Below are 20,626 nucleotides of genomic sequence, written 5' to 3'. Positions count from 1 at the left end.
GGAAAGATCGTACGGATGTACGCAGTAAAAACAATCGTCGGCAAGGTTTGAATTGTTTTAAAAGATTCCCGTCTTGAATCAACATAGTTATCCACAAACCGTCCTTATTAGGACAAAGGCAAAATGGAAAAAGAATTTAATTAGAAAGTTTCTTTTATTAACTAGTATTAAGTTTGCGCTTGGTAATTCTGTACTTTTACCAGTGAATCATAAGAAAATGTTTTTCCAATCTACAAACCCGAAGGTTTTTGCAAATCCAAGAAAATCAGTGAATCTGGCAACTCTGCCACTAAGCGAAAGCTACACCAAAACGAATGATGAAAATATTTTCATTTATCGAACAAAAGGACGTCCTTCCATCTGCATTGTAAAGTCAATAAATAGGAACAGCTTGATGAAAAGTGTGCTCATTCGGCGTGAGCTGCAAAAGGGGAAAGATCGTACGGATGTACGCAGTAAAAACAATCGTCTGCAAGGTTTGAATTGTTTTAAAAGATTCCCGTCTTGAATCAACATAGTTATCCACAAACCGTCCTTATTAGGACGAAGGCAAAATGGAAAAAGAATTTAATTAGAAAGTTTCTTTTATTAACTAGTATTAAGTTTGCGCTTGGTAATTCTATACTTTTACCAGTGAATCAGAAAATGTTTTTCTAATCTACAAACCCGAAGGTTTTTGCAAATCCTTCCAAAAAAATCAGTGAATGTGGCAACTCTACCACTAAGCGAAAGCTACACCAAAACGAATGATGAAAATATTTTCATTTATCGAACAAAAGGACGTCCTTCCATCTGCATTGTAAAGTCAATAAATAGGAACAGCTTGATGAAAAGTGTGCTCATTCGGCGTGAGCTGCGAAAGGGGAAAGATCGTACGGATGTACGCAGTAAAAACAATCGTCTGCAAGGTTTGAATTTTTTTAAAAGATTCCCGTCTTGAATCAACATAGTTATCCACAAACCGTCCTTATTAGGACAAAGGCAAAATGGAAAAAGAATTTAATTAGAAAGTTTCTTTTATTAACTGGTATTAAGTTTGCGCTTGGTAATTCTGTACTTTTACCAGTGAATCATAAGAAAATGTTTTTCCAATCTACAAACCCGAAGGTTTTTGCAAATCCTTCCAAGAAAATCAGTGAATCTGGCAACTCTGCCACGAATGATGAAAATATTTTCATTTATCGAACAAAAGGACGTCCTTCCATCTGCATTGTAAAGTCAATAAATAGGAACAGCTTGATGAAAATCGTGCTCATTCGGTGTGAGCTGCGAAAGGGGAAAGATCGTACGGATGTACGCAGTAAAAACAATCGTCGGCAAGGTTTGAATTGTTTTAAAAGATTCCCGTCTTGAATCAACATAGTTATCCACAAACCGTCCTTATTAGGACAAAGGCAAAATGGAAAAAGAATTTAATTAGAAAGTTTCTTTTATTAACTAGTATTAAGTTTGCGCTTGGTAATTCTGTACTTTTACCAGTGAATCATAAGAAAATGTTTTTCCAATCTACAAACCCGAAGGTTTTTGCAAATCCAAGAAAATCAGTGAATCTGGCAACTCTGCCACTAAGCGAAAGCTACACCAAAACGAATGATGAAAATATTTTCATTTATCGAACAAAAGGACGTCCTTCCATCTGCATTGTAAAGTCAATAAATAGGAACAGCTTGATGAAAAGTGTGCTCATTCGGCGTGAGCTGCGAAAGGGGAAAGATCGTACGGATGTACGCAGTAAAAACAATCGTCTGCAAGGTTTGAATTGTTTTAAAAGATTCCCGTCTTGAATCAACATAGTTATCCACAAACCGTCCTTATTAGGACGAAGGCAAAATGGAAAAAGAATTTAATTAGAAAGTTTCTTTTATTAACTAGTATTAAGTTTGCGCTTGGTAATTCTGTACTTTTACCAGTGAATCAGAAAATGTTTTTCTAATCTACAAACCCGAAGGTTTTTGCAAATCCTTCCAAAAAATCAGTGAATGTGGCAACTCTACCACTAAGCGAAAGCTACACCAAAACGAATGATGAAAATATTTTCATTTATCGAACAAAAGGACGTCCTTCCATCTGCATTGTAAAGTCAATAAATAGGAACAGCTTGATGAAAAGTGTGCTCATTCGGCGTGAGCTGCGAAAGGGGAAAGATCGTACGGATGTACGCAGTGAAAACAATCGTCTGCAAGGTTTGAATTGTTTTAAAAGATTCCCGTCTTGTATCAACATAGTTATCTACAAACCGTCCTTATTAGGACGAATACAAAATGGAAAAAGAATTCAATTAGAAAGTTTCTTTTATTAACTGGTATTAAGTTTGCGCTTGGTAATTCTGTACTTTTACCAGTGAATCATAAGAAAATGTTTTTCTAATTTACAAACCCGAAGGTTTTTGCAAATCCTTCCAAAAAAATCAGTGAATGTGGCAACTCTACCACTAAGCGAAAGCTACACCAAAACGAATGATGAAAATATTTTCATTTATCGAACAAAAGGACGTCCTTCCATCTGCATTGTAAAGTCAATAAATAGGAACACCATGATGAAAATCGTGCTCATTCGGCGTGAGCTGCGAAAGGGGAAAGATCGTACGGATGTACGCAGTAAAAACAATCGTCTGCAAGGTTTGAATTGTTTTAAAAGATTCCCGTCTTGAATCAACATAGTTATCCACAAACCGTCCTTATTAGGACAAAGGCAAAATGGAAAAAGAATTTAATTAGAAAGTTTCTTTTAATAACTAGTATTAAGTTTGCGCTTGGTAATTCTGTACTTTTACCAGTGAATCAGAAAATGTTTTTCTAATCTACAAACCCGAAGGTTTTTGCAAATCCTTCCAAAAAAATCAGTGAATGTGGCAACTCTACCACTAAGCGAAAGCTACACCAAAACGAATGATGAAAATATTTTCATTTATCGAACAAAAGGACGTCCTTCCATCTGCATTGTAAAGTCAATAAATAGGAACACCATGATGAAAATCGTGCTCATTCGGTGTGAGCTGCGAAAGGGGAAAGATCGTATGGATGTACGCAGTAAAAACAATCGTCGGCAAGGTTTGAATTGTTTTAAAAGATTCCCGTCTTGTATCAACATAGTTATCTACAAACCGTCCTTATTAGGACGAATACAAAATGGAAAAAGAATTCAATTAGAAAGTTTCTTTTATTAACTGGTATTAAGTTTGCGCTTGGTAATTCTGTACTTTTACCAGTGAATCATAAGAAAATGTTTTTCTAATTTACAAACCCGAAGGTTTTTGCAAATCCTTCCAAAAAAATCAGTGAATGTGGCAACTCTACCACTAAGCGAAAGCTACACCAAAACGAATGATGAAAATATTTTCATTTATCGAACAAAAGGACGTCCTTCCATCTGCATTGTAAAGTCAATAAATAGGAACACCATGATGAAAATCGTGCTCATTCGGTGTGAGCTGCGAAAGGGGAAAGATCGTACGGATGTACGCAGTAAAAACAATCGTCGGCAAGGTTTGAATTGTTTTAAAAGATTCCCGTCTTGAATCAACATAGTTATCCACAAACCGTCCTTATTAGGACAAAGGCAAAATGGAAAAAGAATTTAATTAGAAAGTTTCTTTTATTAACTAGTATTAAGTTTGCGCTTGGTAATTCTGTACTTTTACCAGTGAATCATAAGAAAATGTTTTTCCAATCTACAAACCCGAAGGTTTTTGCAAATCCAAGAAAATCAGTGAATCTGGCAACTCTGCCACTAAGCGAAAGCTACACCAAAACGAATGATGAAAATATTTTCATTTATCGAACAAAAGGACGTCCTTCCATCTGCATTGTAAAGTCAATAAATAGGAACAGCTTGATGAAAAGTGTGCTCATTCGGCGTGAGCTGCGAAAGGGGAAAGATCGTACGGATGTACGCAGTAAAAACAATCGTCTGCAAGGTTTGAATTGTTTTAAAAGATTCCCGTCTTGAATCAACATAGTTATCCACAAACCGTCCTTATTAGGACGAAGGCAAAATGGAAAAAGAATTTAATTAGAAAGTTTCTTTTATTAACTAGTATTAAGTTTGCGCTTGGTAATTCTGTACTTTTACCAGTGAATCAGAAAATGTTTTTCTAATCTACAAACCCGAAGGTTTTTGCAAATCCTTCCAAAAAATCAGTGAATGTGGCAACTCTACCACTAAGCGAAAGCTACACCAAAACGAATGATGAAAATATTTTCATTTATCGAACAAAAAGGACGTCCTTCCATCTGCATTGTAAAGTCAATAAATAGGAACAGCTTGATGAAAAGTGTGCTCATTCGGCGTGAGCTGCGAAAGGGGAAAGATCGTACGGATGTACGCAGTGAAAACAATCGTCTGCAAGGTTTGAATTGTTTTAAAAGATTCCCGTCTTGAATCAACATAGTTATCCACAAACCGTCCTTATTAGGACAAAGGCAAAATGGAAAAAGAATTTAATTAGAAAGTTTCTTTTATTAACAAGTATTAAGTTTGCGCTTGGTAATTCTGTACTTTTACCAGTGAATCAGAAAATGTTTTTCTAATCTACAAACCCGAAGGTTTTTGCAAATCCTTCCAAAAAAAATCAGTGAATGTGGCAACTCTACCACTAAGCGAAAGCTACATCAAAACAAATGATGAAAATATTTTCATTTATCGAACAAAAGGACGTCCTTCCATCTGCATTGTAAAGTCAATAAATAGGAACACCATGATGAAAATCGTGCTCATTCGGTGTGAGCTGCGAAAGGGGAAAGATCGTACGGATGTACGCAGTAAAAACAATCGTCGGCAAGGTTTGATTTGTTTTAAAAGATTCCCGTCTTGAATCAACATAGTTATCCACAAACCGTCCTTATTAGGACAAAGGCAAAATGGAAAAAGATGGGTTGGTAATGTATATGACATAACAGGGGTGTCGTGACCACACTTCGAAGCTATTTCAAATCTTGCAAAGCATAAATTGACATAATTTCAATGCTTGTTCCTTTATGAATGAAATGACAAATTTTCAGGTCAACGCGGCAATAACTTTGCAATTTATAGAACAATTTTATATTTTTAGTTATCATATATTAACTGTCATCTCTTCCAAACAACTTAACCCTCTGCTGCCAACCACGTGGTTGTGCAGGGTTAAGGAGAATCATTGTAAAATGTCCAATACATAATTTTATGTTGTTACCTCCACTAAAACCACTTCAGAACGCTCCCACCTGTCATACATGTACATTGTCTGCATGTTGAAATCATTATATGAAATTATTGACCTGTATTCAACGCGGAGAACTCGGTAATAAAATTGTTTTGCTGAATATACTAACGAACGGGATCCCCAGGAAAATTTCGCTGAGCCCGGTGAATCGAACTTAATGCGCAAAATTTAGCCATTTGAAGGAGATACAAGCAGAATTTTAAGAATATGAGCATCACGGTTATGTCCCGGACATTACCCGCCCCTAGTTTTTCGCTAAGCGTGTTCATTTCTGTACGGAAAAGATTCCGATGGCTGTTTCGAGAGATTTTAACATTGATATTTCAAAGCAAGAAAATTGTTCATTTCATGAATGAATGTCTCAACGAGCTTAGAATCCAGCGCATCCCCTATCAACGCAGACGCCAACAACAAAGGTTCTTTTCAGAACCACCATAATTATTATAAAGAATAACTTGAAACATTCCCACATATTTCATTGAGTATCATTCGATTTGAATTACAAGTCAAACGAGTAGTCACGACACTCCGGTTATGTCCTAGACATTACCCACCCATCTTTTTCTTTCTCCTGAGCTTGCGTATCATGGGACAAAACTGCTCGTTTCTCGATAGCAACGAACCGCCGACCGACTCTTTTTTTCGCGCGCGCGTTTTAGCTTACCACGCTTTCACCTACCTGTCTACCTATGAATTTGCGTACCTTTAACTGGTCTGAATGATAAAAGTAAAGTTGATGGCTGGTGAGTTAGTACTGTATCAATCAGGAAGCAATTACAACACACACACACACACACACACACACACACACACACACAGGAAGAGAGAGATTGAGCAACCGTAAAAAAAGTCCAGCTTGTGATCTGTGTCGGGGGACAATCGTTCCCATCGATGCGTGCGCTGAATGAAGCACCTGGGTGTGATGGTCGACGCGTGCGGTTTATCAGCTCACAGCCATGTCGACGACTATGTATGCGAGAAGTCTGCTACACAACGATGTAGCGAGTTGATCAGTACATACTAAATAATAGAATTTTGAGTTAGCCAAAGCAATTCGAAATAACACTGATGATTAGAGCACTAAAATCCAAATCCGCAACTAAAATGTTGGATTTTTTTCGAGGTATTTCTCTCTGTCTGTCTCTGCCGTCGAAACAAGAAAGCATTTCGCGAGCGCGTTGTACGGTTCTACGAGCAACACAAGAATCTCGGCGAAAAGTGCACGGTACAATATTTCAAAGGGGAAAACGTTGCGCCATCGACTGTTTACAACACCTTTCGACGCTGCAATCTCAATGCCGCTTGCCGGTTGATAAAAATTATTTTGGGTAAATATTTTGTTTTGCACGAAGCAAGTTACTTCCCTCGCAAAAAAAGCAAAAAAAAAAAGAAAAAACACACAATCGTTCCCGAATACCCATTCGATTCCATTTGTACCCTAAAAAGCACAACCCGCTTCACAATTTGCTTCAGTGTTGCCCAATCGCAGATTTCTTCCGGATTTCGTTTTGAGAGCCACGAATTGCAAACAAGTGGACTGGTAGAAGATCACGAAATGTATTAGCAAAGTTGACATAGACGCCGTACTACGCGCCTGTTCCGACATCAAACGGAAGCTTCGCCGAACAGCATCCAATTACGGATCGGTTTGAAATGTTCACTAATTTTTGGCCAACAATGGAGAACGTATCTTCTAATTTCAATCAAATCGTTTGTCTTTTTTTTTTTTTTTGACAGGTTGAGAAAAAAAAAATCCAAAATTTGTGTTGCCACCCGTTAACTTTTTGTGTTTTAGTAATTTTAATAACGAAAGTTTTCAGCAAAGGACCAGCCGACCGAAACGTTTTCCGCAGGTCGCCAAATTACGAGCACTTCCGCTCGAGCAAATATGTACAAAAATGAAATAATTTTATATAGAGAGAAGTTTTCTTTCGATTGGATAGCACCGAAAAGGTTTTCCAATTGCTAGAAGGTTCAAATTAACCTATTTTCCACAATTCAATTTGCACGTGCCGCCATAGTCGGATACATGATTTGATAATATTCGGCCATACGCTTAACACAGAATGTTCAGCGGGTGTTAGTTTGGACGGTGCGGACAGTGCAGTAAATTGAATGCAAACTTCCAGTGTACTTTTCACAAGCAGTAATTCAATTTTGGTTGATTTAAAACAACAGTCCGTAAAATTTTACCGGCACCGATCGAATAGTAACTTTCAACCGTCATCTACGCGTTCCCAAACAGAGCCGATGAATACGATCCTAAACAACAGACACCGGACCCCCGGTTATCATATTCGCAGACTTGCATCATCGTGCATCCATCAACTCGTCGTCTACAACTGTGTGTGGAAGAAAACCAAACCAAACGAACGCGCAATGGCTGAAACTGCTATCGACGTTGCTGCCACGGCCCCTGCCGTCGTCGCCTCTCCGCCAGCTGCCAAAGCACCACCGAAGCAGGCGGCCAAGGCTAGCAAGAGTGACGCCAAGAAACCGAAAAAATCTTCAACCCATCCACCAGTGAGTGAGATGGTTCTGGCTGCCATCCGGACCCTGAAGGAACGGAGCGGATCATCACTGCAGGCGATCAAAAAGTACATCGCCGTCAACTACATGTGTGACGTCGCCAGGCTGGCTCCGTTTATCCGGAAGGCTTTGAAAACGGGTGTCGAGAAGGGAAACATCACCCAGACCAAGGGTACCGGTGCTTCCGGATCGTTTAAGGTGACGGTCGAAGCAAAGAAACCGGCTGGCGATAAGAAACCACCATCGGGTGCAGCGAAAAAACCGAAGAAATCGGCTACTAAATCCGGGGAGAAGAAAAATCCGCCGGCTGGTGGTGGTGAGAAGACCAGCAAGCCCAAGGCGGCGATCGCGGCCGCTAAGAAATCGGCTACGAAGAAAGCGAAAGCTGCTGCCCCTGCAAAGGCGGTAACGGCTGCCACTAAACAGAAAGCCACCAAACCATCGAAGGCTGCAGCGAACAAGCCGAAGGCACCTAAGCCAAAGAAGGCCGCCACCGCCCCGAAGAAGGTCACCGCCGGCAAGAAGTAAATTCCCGACAACGTGCGCGTCCTCCCAAAACAACAGTCCTTTTCAGGACTAACAAAATTGTAAAGAATTGATTGATGCTTATTTTCCGTCAATGCTCCGTTCCCCCCATGAGTTTTCTAGCTTGAGCAGCACACCCGCATTCAACTGGCCCGCCGATTGGCAAGATAAATCAGTCGTTAGTTTGATTAAACAAATCACTATAGTAAATAGGCGCGGTTTCTTGCTCAGATAAACGTACGTACAGGTAAATTAATAGCAGGCCGTGGTTTTCTGTTGCCTTAACAAACAAACAAACAAACAGAGCAAGTATAATATTACTCTGATTAGCAAACAACGCGCTTATTTTGGCTATAATAAAACAGAGAAAAATTGGCTGGCACAATAAACAAACGAACGAACGATAATTACCGATTTTTTAGCCTAAATTGGCGAACGTATTGTATTGATCGATCAACTTTGAGATTACAAATTGTGTTGGGTACGGTTTCTACGAAGATCAAAAGTTTGAAGACTGGGAAGTTTATTGTATTAACAAGTATGATCCAGAAGTGTGTTCTTTTTGCGGCAGAATTTTCTCACACGCTGGGGGTCGGTCATATAATGGGCTGTTTTAAACTGAATAGAATAGACGACAAAAAGACCGTTTTCCGTCTTAACGAAAAACAGTCAACTAGCGCGGTAAGGGGAAAGACTACTTCCACAAACTACAGCAAAACACATTTGATTAGAAAAATGGACAGAGAAAAAAATGACAACCTTTTTAGCTCTAATGAAACAAACAAACAACAACAACTAATGTTTATATAAACTATGTGTACATTTCAATTCAACTCTTTACCAGAACGTGTTTTGGTGGCCCTGAAAAGGGCCGATGACGATGGTGTGTGACATCCGGCGGCGGGGCGGGCGACGATTTACTTCGAGCTGGTATACTTGGTAACGGCCTTGGTACCTTCCGATACGGCATGTTTGGCCAGCTCGCCCGGTAACAGCAAACGAACGGCGGTCTGTACCTCGCGGGAGGTGATCGTCGACCGTCGGTTGTAATGGGCCAGACGAGATGCTTCGTTAGCAATACGCTCGAAGATGTCGTTCACGAAGCTATTCATGATGCTCATCGCCTTCGACGAGACACCGGTGTCCGGATGGACCTGCTTCAGCACCTTGTAGATGTAGATAGCGTAGCTTTCCTTGCGGCGTTGCTTTCGCTTCTTCTTCTCTCCTCCTCCTGCTTTTGTGGCGATGTTCTTCTGTGCCTTGCCACCGCCGCCGCCGGATTTTTTCACAGCCTTTCCGCTGGCTTTCGGTGCCATAGTAACGACGTGGTTGTGCTGCTGTTAACGCTCTCGATGCGAACTGCGCTGACTGATTGGTAGCAAAAATCACTACATATCACTTATATACGATCGTGTAGCGAGACGAAGGTTCGTCCTTTTTTGTGTTTAGCGCGTTTCGTTCGTTCGCTACTCCGCCCCTTTGGCGAACGATGTGCAATGAAGCGAATGCATAACAAGGGGTGCTGTGTGCGCGAGTGGCATCAGTGTTACTCGTATTGTCTACGTGACTACACACGAACGCGCACAGCGATAAACCTACGACAATGTCTGCACGCGGTAAAGGAGGAAAAGTGAAGGGAAAGCCAAAATCCCGCTCAGTTCGTGCCGGTCTCCAGTTCCCTGTTGGCCGAATTCACCGTCTGCTGAGGAAGGGAAATTATGCTGAACGTGTCGGTGCCGGAGCACCCGTCTACTTGGCAGCTGTAATGGAATATCTTGCCGCCGAAGTACTGGAGCTGGCAGGAAACGCTGCCCGCGATAACAAAAAGACCAGAATCATCCCCCGTCATCTGCAGCTGGCCATTCGAAATGACGAAGAGCTGAACAAACTGCTCTCCGGTGTGACCATTGCCCAGGGTGGCGTGTTGCCTAACATACAGGCCGTACTGCTGCCGAAGAAGACTGAAAAGAGGGCCTCCGCAGCAACTTAAATCCCGCTTCGCCCGAGCTGAAAAAAGATGGGTGGGTAATGTCTAGGACATAACCGGAGTGTCGTGACTACTCGTTTGACTTGTAATTCAAATCGAATGATACTCAATGAAATATGTGGGAATGTTTCAAGTTATTCTTTATAATAATTATGGTGGTTCTGAAAAGAACCTTTGTTGTTGGCGTCTGCGTTGATAGGGGATGCGCTGGATTCTAAGCTCGTTGAGACATTCATTCATGAAATGAACAATTTTCTTGCTTTGAAATATCAATGTTAAAATCTCTCGAAACAGCCATCGGAATCTTTTCCGTACAGAAATGAACACGCTTAGCGAAAAACTAGGGGCGGGTAATGTCCGGGACATAACCGTGATGCTCATATTCTTAAAATTCTGCTTGTATCTCCTTCAAATGGCTAAATTTTGCGCATTAAGTTCGATTCACCGGGCTCAGCGAAATTTTCCTGGGGATCCCGTTCGTTAGTATATTCAGCAAAACAATTTTATTACCGAGTTCTCCGCGTTGAATACAGGTCAATAATTTCATATAATGATTTCAACATGCAGACAATGTACATGTATGACAGGTGGGAGCGTTCTGAAGTGGTTTTAGTGGAGGTAACAACATAAAATTATGTATTGGACATTTTACAATGATTCTCCTTAACCCTGCACAACCACGTGGTTGGCAGCAGAGGGTTAAGTTGTTTGGAAGAGATGACAGTTAATATATGATAACTAAAAATATAAAATTGTTCTATAAATTGCAAAGTTATTGCCGCGTTGACCTGAAAATTTGTCATTTCATTCATAAAGGAACAAGCATTGAAATTATGTCAATTTATGCTTTGCAAGATTTGAAATAGCTTCGAAGTGTGGTCACGACACCCCTGTTATGTCATATACATTACCAACCCATCTTTTTCCATTTTGCCTTTGTCCTAATAAGGACGGTTTGTGGATAACTATGTTGATTCAAGACGGGAATCTTTTAAAACAAATCAAACCTTGCCGACGATTGTTTTTACTGCGTACATCCGTACGATCTTTCCCCTTTCGCAGCTCACACCGAATGAGCACGATTTTCATCATGGTGTTCCTATTTATTGACTTTACAATGCAGATGGAAGGACGTCCTTTTGTTCGATAAATGAAAATATTTTCATCATTTGTTTTGATGTAGCTTTCGCTTAGTGGTAGAGTTGCCACATTCACTGATTTTTTTGGAAGGATTTGCAAAAACCTTCGGGTTTGTAGATTAGAAAAACATTTTCTGATTCACTGGTAAAAGTACAGAATTACCAAGCGCAAACTTAATACTAGTTAATAAAAGAAACTTTCTAATTAAATTCTTTTTCCATTTTGCCTTTGTCCTAATAAGGACGGTTTGTGGATAACTATGTTGATTCAAGACGGGAATCTTTTAAAACAATTCAAACCTTGCAGACGATTGTTTTCACTGCGTACATCCGTACGATCTTTCCCCTTTCGCAGCTCACGCCGAATGAGCACACTTTTCATCAAGCTGTTCCTATTTATTGACTTTACAATGCAGATGGAAGGACGTCCTTTTGTTCGATAAATGAAAATATTTTCATCATTCGTTTTGGTGTAGCTTTCGCTTAGTGGTAGAGTTGCCACATTCACTGATTTTTTGGAAGGATTTGCAAAAACCTTCGGGTTTGTAGATTAGAAAAACATTTTCTGATTCACTGGTAAAAGTACAGAATTACCAAGCGCAAACTTAATACTAGTTAATAAAAGAAACTTTCTAATTAAATTCTTTTTCCATTTTGCCTTCGTCCTAATAAGGACGGTTTGTGGATAACTATGTTGATTCAAGACGGGAATCTTTTAAAACAATTCAAACCTTGCAGACGATTGTTTTTACTGCGTACATCCGTACGATCTTTCCCCTTTCGCAGCTCACGCCGAATGAGCACACTTTTCATCAAGCTGTTCCTATTTATTGACTTTACAATGCAGATGGAAGGACGTCCTTTTGTTCGATAAATGAAAATATTTTCATCATTCGTTTTGGTGTAGCTTTCGCTTAGTGGCAGAGTTGCCAGATTCACTGATTTTCTTGGATTTGCAAAAACCTTCGGGTTTGTAGATTGGAAAAACATTTTCTTATGATTCACTGGTAAAAGTACAGAATTACCAAGCGCAAACTTAATACTAGTTAATAAAAGAAACTTTCTAATTAAATTCTTTTTCCATTTTGCCTTTGTCCTAATAAGGACGGTTTGTGGATAACTATGTTGATTCAAGACGGGAATCTTTTAAAACAATTCAAACCTTGCCGACGATTGTTTTTACTGCGTACATCCGTACGATCTTTCCCCTTTCGCAGCTCACACCGAATGAGCACGATTTTCATCATGGTGTTCCTATTTATTGACTTTACAATGCAGATGGAAGGACGTCCTTTTGTTCGATAAATGAAAATATTTTCATCATTCGTTTTGGTGTAGCTTTCGCTTAGTGGTAGAGTTGCCACATTCACTGATTTTTTTGGAAGGATTTGCAAAAACCTTCGGGTTTGTAAATTAGAAAAACATTTTCTTATGATTCACTGGTAAAAGTACAGAATTACCAAGCGCAAACTTAATACCAGTTAATAAAAGAAACTTTCTAATTGAATTCTTTTTCCATTTTGTATTCGTCCTAATAAGGACGGTTTGTAGATAACTATGTTGATACAAGACGGGAATCTTTTAAAACAATTCAAACCTTGCCGACGATTGTTTTTACTGCGTACATCCATACGATCTTTCCCCTTTCGCAGCTCACACCGAATGAGCACGATTTTCATCATGGTGTTCCTATTTATTGACTTTACAATGCAGATGGAAGGACGTCCTTTTGTTCGATAAATGAAAATATTTTCATCATTCGTTTTGGTGTAGCTTTCGCTTAGTGGTAGAGTTGCCACATTCACTGATTTTTTTGGAAGGATTTGCAAAAACCTTCGGGTTTGTAGATTAGAAAAACATTTTCTGATTCACTGGTAAAAGTACAGAATTACCAAGCGCAAACTTAATACTAGTTATTAAAAGAAACTTTCTAATTAAATTCTTTTTCCATTTTGCCTTTGTCCTAATAAGGACGGTTTGTGGATAACTATGTTGATTCAAGACGGGAATCTTTTAAAACAATTCAAACCTTGCAGACGATTGTTTTTACTGCGTACATCCGTACGATCTTTCCCCTTTCGCAGCTCACGCCGAATGAGCACGATTTTCATCATGGTGTTCCTATTTATTGACTTTACAATGCAGATGGAAGGACGTCCTTTTGTTCGATAAATGAAAATATTTTCATCATTCGTTTTGGTGTAGCTTTCGCTTAGTGGTAGAGTTGCCACATTCACTGATTTTTTTGGAAGGATTTGCAAAAACCTTCGGGTTTGTAAATTAGAAAAACATTTTCTTATGATTCACTGGTAAAAGTACAGAATTACCAAGCGCAAACTTAATACCAGTTAATAAAAGAAACTTTCTAATTGAATTCTTTTTCCATTTTGTATTCGTCCTAATAAGGACGGTTTGTAGATAACTATGTTGATACAAGACGGGAATCTTTTAAAACAATTCAAACCTTGCAGACGATTGTTTTCACTGCGTACATCCGTACGATCTTTCCCCTTTCGCAGCTCACGCCGAATGAGCACACTTTTCATCAAGCTGTTCCTATTTATTGACTTTACAATGCAGATGGAAGGACGTCCTTTTGTTCGATAAATGAAAATATTTTCATCATTCGTTTTGGTGTAGCTTTCGCTTAGTGGTAGAGTTGCCACATTCACTGATTTTTTGGAAGGATTTGCAAAAACCTTCGGGTTTGTAGATTAGAAAAACATTTTCTGATTCACTGGTAAAAGTACAGAATTACCAAGCGCAAACTTAATACTAGTTAATAAAAGAAACTTTCTAATTAAATTCTTTTTCCATTTTGCCTTCGTCCTAATAAGGACGGTTTGTGGATAACTATGTTGATTCAAGACGGGAATCTTTTAAAACAATTCAAACCTTGCAGACGATTGTTTTTACTGCGTACATCCGTACGATCTTTCCCCTTTCGCAGCTCACGCCGAATGAGCACACTTTTCATCAAGCTGTTCCTATTTATTGACTTTACAATGCAGATGGAAGGACGTCCTTTTGTTCGATAAATGAAAATATTTTCATCATTCGTTTTGGTGTAGCTTTCGCTTAGTGGCAGAGTTGCCAGATTCACTGATTTTCTTGGATTTGCAAAAACCTTCGGGTTTGTAGATTGGAAAAACATTTTCTTATGATTCACTGGTAAAAGTACAGAATTACCAAGCGCAAACTTAATACTAGTTAATAAAAGAAACTTTCTAATTAAATTCTTTTTCCATTTTGCCTTTGTCCTAATAAGGACGGTTTGTGGATAACTATGTTGATTCAAGACGGGAATCTTTTAAAACAATTCAAACCTTGCCGACGATTGTTTTTACTGCGTACATCCGTACGATCTTTCCCCTTTCGCAGCTCACACCGAATGAGCACGATTTTCATCAAGCTGTTCCTATTTATTGACTTTACAATGCAGATGGAAGGACGTCCTTTTGTTCGATAAATGAAAATATTTTCATCATTCGTGGCAGAGTTGCCAGATTCACTGATTTTCTTGGAAGGATTTGCAAAAACCTTCGGGTTTGTAAATTGGAAAAACATTTTCTTATGATTCACTGGTAAAAGTACAGAATTACCAAGCGCAAACTTAATACTAGTTAATAAAAGAAACTTTCTAATTAAATTCTTTTTCCATTTTGCCTTCGTCCTAATAAGGACGGTTTGTGGATAACTATGTTGATTCAAGACGGGAATCTTTTAAAACAATTCAAACCTTGCAGACGATTGTTTTTACTGCGTACATCCGTACGATCTTTCCCCTTTCGCAGCTCACGCCGAATGAGCACACTTTTCATCAAGCTGTTCCTATTTATTGACTTTACAATGCAGATGGAAGGACGTCCTTTTGTTCGATAAATGAAAATATTTTCATCATTCGTTTTGGTGTAGCTTTCGCTTAGTGGCAGAGTTGCCAGATTCACTGATTTTCTTGGATTTGCAAAAACCTTCGGGTTTGTAGATTGGAAAAACATTTTCTTATGATTCACTGGTAAAAGTACAGAATTACCAAGCGCAAACTTAATACTAGTTAATAAAAGAAACTTTCTAATTAAATTCTTTTTCCATTTTGCCTTTGTCCTAATAAGGACGGTTTGTGGATAACTATGTTGATTCAAGACGGGAATCTTTTAAAACAATTCAAACCTTGCCGACGATTGTTTTTACTGCGTACATCCGTACGATCTTTCCCCTTTCGCAGCTCACACCGAATGAGCACGATTTTCATCATGGTGTTCCTATTTATTGACTTTACAATGCAGATGGAAGGACGTCCTTTTGTTCGATAAATGAAAATATTTTCATCATTCGTTTTGGTGTAGCTTTCGCTTAGTGGTAGAGTTGCCACATTCACTGATTTTTTTGGAAGGATTTGCAAAAACCTTCGGGTTTGTAAATTAGAAAAACATTTTCTTATGATTCACTGGTAAAAGTACAGAATTACCAAGCGCAAACTTAATACCAGTTAATAAAAGAAACTTTCTAATTGAATTCTTTTTCCATTTTGTATTCGTCCTAATAAGGACGGTTTGTAGATAACTATGTTGATACAAGACGGGAATCTTTTAAAACAATTCAAACCTTGCCGACGATTGTTTTTACTGCGTACATCCATACGATCTTTCCCCTTTCGCAGCTCACACCGAATGAGCACGATTTTCATCATGGTGTTCCTATTTATTGACTTTACAATGCAGATGGAAGGACGTCCTTTTGTTCGATAAATGAAAATATTTTCATCATTCGTTTTGGTGTAGCTTTCGCTTAGTGGTAGAGTTGCCACATTCACTGATTTTTTTGGAAGGATTTGCAAAAACCTTCGGGTTTGTAGATTAGAAAAACATTTTCTGATTCACTGGTAAAAGTACAGAATTACCAAGCGCAAACTTAATACTAGTTATTAAAAGAAACTTTCTAATTAAATTCTTTTTCCATTTTGCCTTTGTCCTAATAAGGACGGTTTGTGGATAACTATGTTGATTCAAGACGGGAATCTTTTAAAACAATTCAAACCTTGCAGACGATTGTTTTTACTGCGTACATCCGTACGATCTTTCCCCTTTCGCAGCTCACGCCGAATGAGCACGATTTTCATCATGGTGTTCCTATTTATTGACTTTACAATGCAGATGGAAGGACGTCCTTTTGTTCGATAAATGAAAATATTTTCATCATTCGTTTTGGTGTAGCTTTCGCTTAGTGGTAGAGTTGCCACATTCACTGATTTTTTTGGAAGGATTTGCAAAAACCTTCGGGTTTGTAAATTAGAAAAACATTTTCTTATGATTCACTGGTAAAAGTACAGAATTACCAAGCGCAAACTTAATACCAGTTAATAAAAGAAACTTTCTAATTGAATTCTTTTTCCATTTTGTATTCGTCCTAATAAGGACGGTTTGTAGATAACTATGTTGATACAAGACGGGAATCTTTTAAAACAATTCAAACCTTGCAGACGATTGTTTTCACTGCGTACATCCGTACGATCTTTCCCCTTTCGCAGCTCACGCCGAATGAGCACACTTTTCATCAAGCTGTTCCTATTTATTGACTTTACAATGCAGATGGAAGGACGTCCTTTTGTTCGATAAATGAAAATATTTTCATCATTCGTTTTGGTGTAGCTTTCGCTTAGTGGTAGAGTTGCCACATTCACTGATTTTTTGGAAGGATTTGCAAAAACCTTCGGGTTTGTAGATTAGAAAAACATTTTCTGATTCACTGGTAAAAGTACAGAATTACCAAGCGCAAACTTAATACTAGTTAATAAAAGAAACTTTCTAATTAAATTCTTTTTCCATTTTGCCTTCGTCCTAATAAGGACGGTTTGTGGATAACTATGTTGATTCAAGACGGGAATCTTTTAAAACAATTCAAACCTTGCAGACGATTGTTTTTACTGCGTACATCCGTACGATCTTTCCCCTTTCGCAGCTCACGCCGAATGAGCACACTTTTCATCAAGTCCTATTTATTGACTTTACAATGCAGATGGAAGGACGTCCTTTTGTTCGATAAATGAAAATATTTTCATCATTCGTTTTGGTGTAGCTTTCGCTTAGTGGCAGAGTTGCCAGATTCACTGATTTTCTTGGATTTGCAAAAACCTTCGGGTTTGTAGATTGGAAAAACATTTTCTTATGATTCACTGGTAAAAGTACAGAATTACCAAGCGCAAACTTAATACTAGTTAATAAAAGAAACTTTCTAATTAAATTCTTTTTCCATTTTGCCTTTGTCCTAATAAGGACGGTTTGTGGATAACTATGTTGATTCAAGACGGGAATCTTTTAAAACAATTCAAACCTTGCCGACGATTGTTTTTACTGCGTACATCCGTACGATCTTTCCCCTTTCGCAGCTCACACCGAATGAGCACGATTTTCATCAAGCTGTTCCTATTTATTGACTTTACAATGCAGATGGAAGGACGTCCTTTTGTTCGATAAATGAAAATATTTTCATCATTCGTGGCAGAGTTGCCAGATTCACTGATTTTCTTGGAAGGATTTGCAAAAACCTTCGGGTTTGTAGATTGGAAAAACATTTTCTTATGATTCACTGGTAAAAGTACAGAATTACCAAGCGCAAACTTAATACTAGTTAGTAAAAGAAACTTTCTAATTAAATTCTTTTTCCATTTTGCCTTTGTCCTAATAAGGACGGTTTGTGGATAACTATGTTGATTCAAGACGGGAATCTTTTAAAAAAATTCAAACCTTGCAGACGATTGTTTTTACTGCGTACATCCGTACGATCTTTCCCCTTTCGCAGCTCACGCCGAATGAGCACACTTTTCATCAAGCTGTTCCTATTTATTGACTTTACAATGCAGATGGAAGGACGTCCTTTTGTTCGATAAATGAAAATATTTTCATCATTCGTTTTGGTGTAGCTTTCGCTTAGTGGTAGAGTTGCCACATTCACTGATTTTTTTGGAAGGATTTGCAAAAACCTTCGGGTTTGTGGATTAGAAAAACATTTTCTGATTCACTGGTAAAAGTATAGAATTACCAAGCGCAAACTTAATACTAGTTAATAAAAGAAACTTTCTAATTAAATTCTTTTTCCATTTTGCCTTCGTCCTAATAAGGACGGTTTGTGGATAACTATGTTGATTCAAGACGGGAATCTTTTAAAACAATTCAAACCTTGCAGACGATTGTTTTTACTGCGTACATCCGTACGATCTTTCCCCTTTTGCAGCTCACGCCGAATGAGCACACTTTTCATCAAGCTGTTCCTATTTATTGACTTTACAATGCAGATGGAAGGACGTCCTTTTGTTCGATAAATGAAAATATTTTCATCATTCGTTTTGGTGTAGCTTTCGCTTAGTGGCAGAGTTGCCAGATTCACTGATTTTCTTGGATTTGCAAAAACCTTCGGGTTTGTAGATTGGAAAAACATTTTCTTATGATTCACTGGTAAAAGTACAGAATTACCAAGCGCAAACTTAATACTAGTTAATAAAAGAAACTTTCTAATTAAATTCTTTTTCCATTTTGCCTTTGTCCTAATAAGGACGGTTTGTGGATAACTATGTTGATTCAAGACGGGAATCTTTTAAAACAATTCAAACCTTGCCGACGATTGTTTTTACTGCGTACATCCGTACGATCTTTCCCCTTTCGCAGCTCACACCGAATGAGCACGATTTTCATCATGGTGTTCCTATTTATTGACTTTACAATGCAGATGGAAGGACGTCCTTTTGTTCGATAAATGAAAATATTTTCATCATTCGTTTTGGTGTAGCTTTCGCTTAGTGGTAGAGTCAGGGTGGCCAGACCTACCGATTTATCGGTAGTCCTACCGATTTTGGTCTTCCCTACCGATTCACAGACGACCAAGGTAAAACTACCGATATTTTGTTATTCCTACCGAAAACTACCGATTTTTATTGATTGTGGACACATCCAACATTCATTTTTTGGGTTGGATTTGGTCTGAGATCTGTGTTGTCAGTATTTTACAATTCTATGTCAATACTACGTTTTTGGGACAACAACCCGGCCTACCGATAACTACCGATAAACTTTTAGTGACCCTACCGATATTAAGGAATTCTATTTGGCCACCCTGGGTAGAGTTGCCACATTCACTGATTTTTTTGGAAGGATTTGCAAAAACCTTCGGGTTTGTAAATTAGAAAAACATTTTCTTATGATTCACTGGTAAAAGTACAGAATTACCAAGCGCAAATTTAATACCAGTTAATAAAAGAAACTTTCTAATTGAATTCTTTTTCCATTTTGTATTCGTCCTAATAAGGACGGTTTGTAGATAACTATGTTGATACAAGACGGGAATCTTTTAAAACAATTCAAACCTTGCCGACGATTGTTTTTACTGCGTACATCCATACGATCTTTCCCCTTTCGCAGCTCACACCGAATGAGTACGCTTTGCAGCCTTCGATGTTTTGGTGGCATTTTTAGTGGCAGTTACTACCGCCTTTTCAGTGACTGCGTTTCTTAGCCTTTGGCTTTTTGGACTTCTCACCGCCACCACCTCTACCAACGTTTTTCTTCTTCTCTCCGATGGTAGCTGATTTGATTGGTCGTCCGATGCAGCTTCTCACGACCACGCACGTCTGTTATGCACTGCGTCTTACACACGTCTGGCTTTGAGAAAAGCTGCGACACCCCTATTTATAGGTTTTATCATTAATGTTGATTTCATTTAAAGTAGTTTTACTATTTAAACAAATTTTATACCAAATTTTATATAGCAAAGAACGTATCGGTAGCAAGCATTGAACGTTTTCCTTCCGATTTATGAAACAAGATTGGCAATCCGTTTTGTAGAAGAAAAGTTAATAAGGTTCAAAATGTACGTAACGCTTTCGCTAATATGCACTACTATCGCTTTCTCGCTCGTTCTCGTGGCGTGCATGAGCCTTTCCTTTCCGTCCGACTTCTAATGGCTTAACCAAAATTAATATCCCGGCTTTCCCCCACCAACTGCTCTCGTCAAGCAACCCAATACGAATAATCATAGGAACAAACATGTAGTGGACCTTTATATAAACTTTTCATTATTTTATTGTTCATTCGCTGCACCATTTTGACGGCTCTGTGCGGGATGGGCTGAAAATTTTCACTTTTCCGAGTCGTTTTCGAAAGATTTTTCAAAACACTATTTTTCCGTTGATAATGAATATCCTACATATTCCAAAATTTAATACAACATTGGTACAAATATTTTCGACAAAATGCC

At 38.5% G+C, this 20,626-nt stretch overlaps 3 protein-coding genes across 3 annotated transcripts; 2 read left to right on the top strand and 1 right to left on the bottom strand.

Annotated features, from left to right (window-relative positions):
• Positions 1–7,579: 7,579 nt before the first annotated feature.
• Positions 7,580–8,425, top strand: LOC131694693 (histone H1A, sperm-like). The gene is made up of 2 exons (XM_058983172.1): positions 7,580–8,176; positions 8,378–8,425. Exons 1-2 carry the CDS (start codon positions 7,580–7,582, stop codon positions 8,423–8,425), a joined length of 645 nt encoding a protein of 214 aa, XP_058839155.1.
• A 716-nt stretch (positions 8,426–9,141) lies between these two features.
• On the bottom strand, positions 9,142–9,570 carry LOC131694692 (histone H2B-like). Its single transcript, XM_058983171.1, has one exon. The coding sequence runs from the start codon at positions 9,568–9,570 to the stop codon at positions 9,172–9,174; it is 399 nt and encodes a 132-aa protein (XP_058839154.1). The 3' UTR covers positions 9,142–9,171.
• A 287-nt stretch (positions 9,571–9,857) lies between these two features.
• On the top strand, positions 9,858–10,244 carry LOC131694691 (histone H2A-like). Its single transcript, XM_058983170.1, has one exon. It carries the CDS (start codon positions 9,858–9,860, stop codon positions 10,242–10,244), a length of 387 nt encoding a protein of 128 aa, XP_058839153.1.
• The last annotated feature ends 10,382 nt before the right edge of the window (positions 10,245–20,626 follow it).

Source organism: Topomyia yanbarensis, unplaced genomic scaffold (genome assembly GCF_030247195.1).
Source record: "Topomyia yanbarensis strain Yona2022 unplaced genomic scaffold, ASM3024719v1 HiC_scaffold_12, whole genome shotgun sequence".
Taxonomy (NCBI): Eukaryota; Metazoa; Arthropoda; class Insecta; order Diptera; family Culicidae; genus Topomyia; species Topomyia yanbarensis.
The sequence above is the reverse complement of the archived record's forward strand: the minus strand, read 5'-3'. Positions and strand labels throughout refer to the sequence as shown.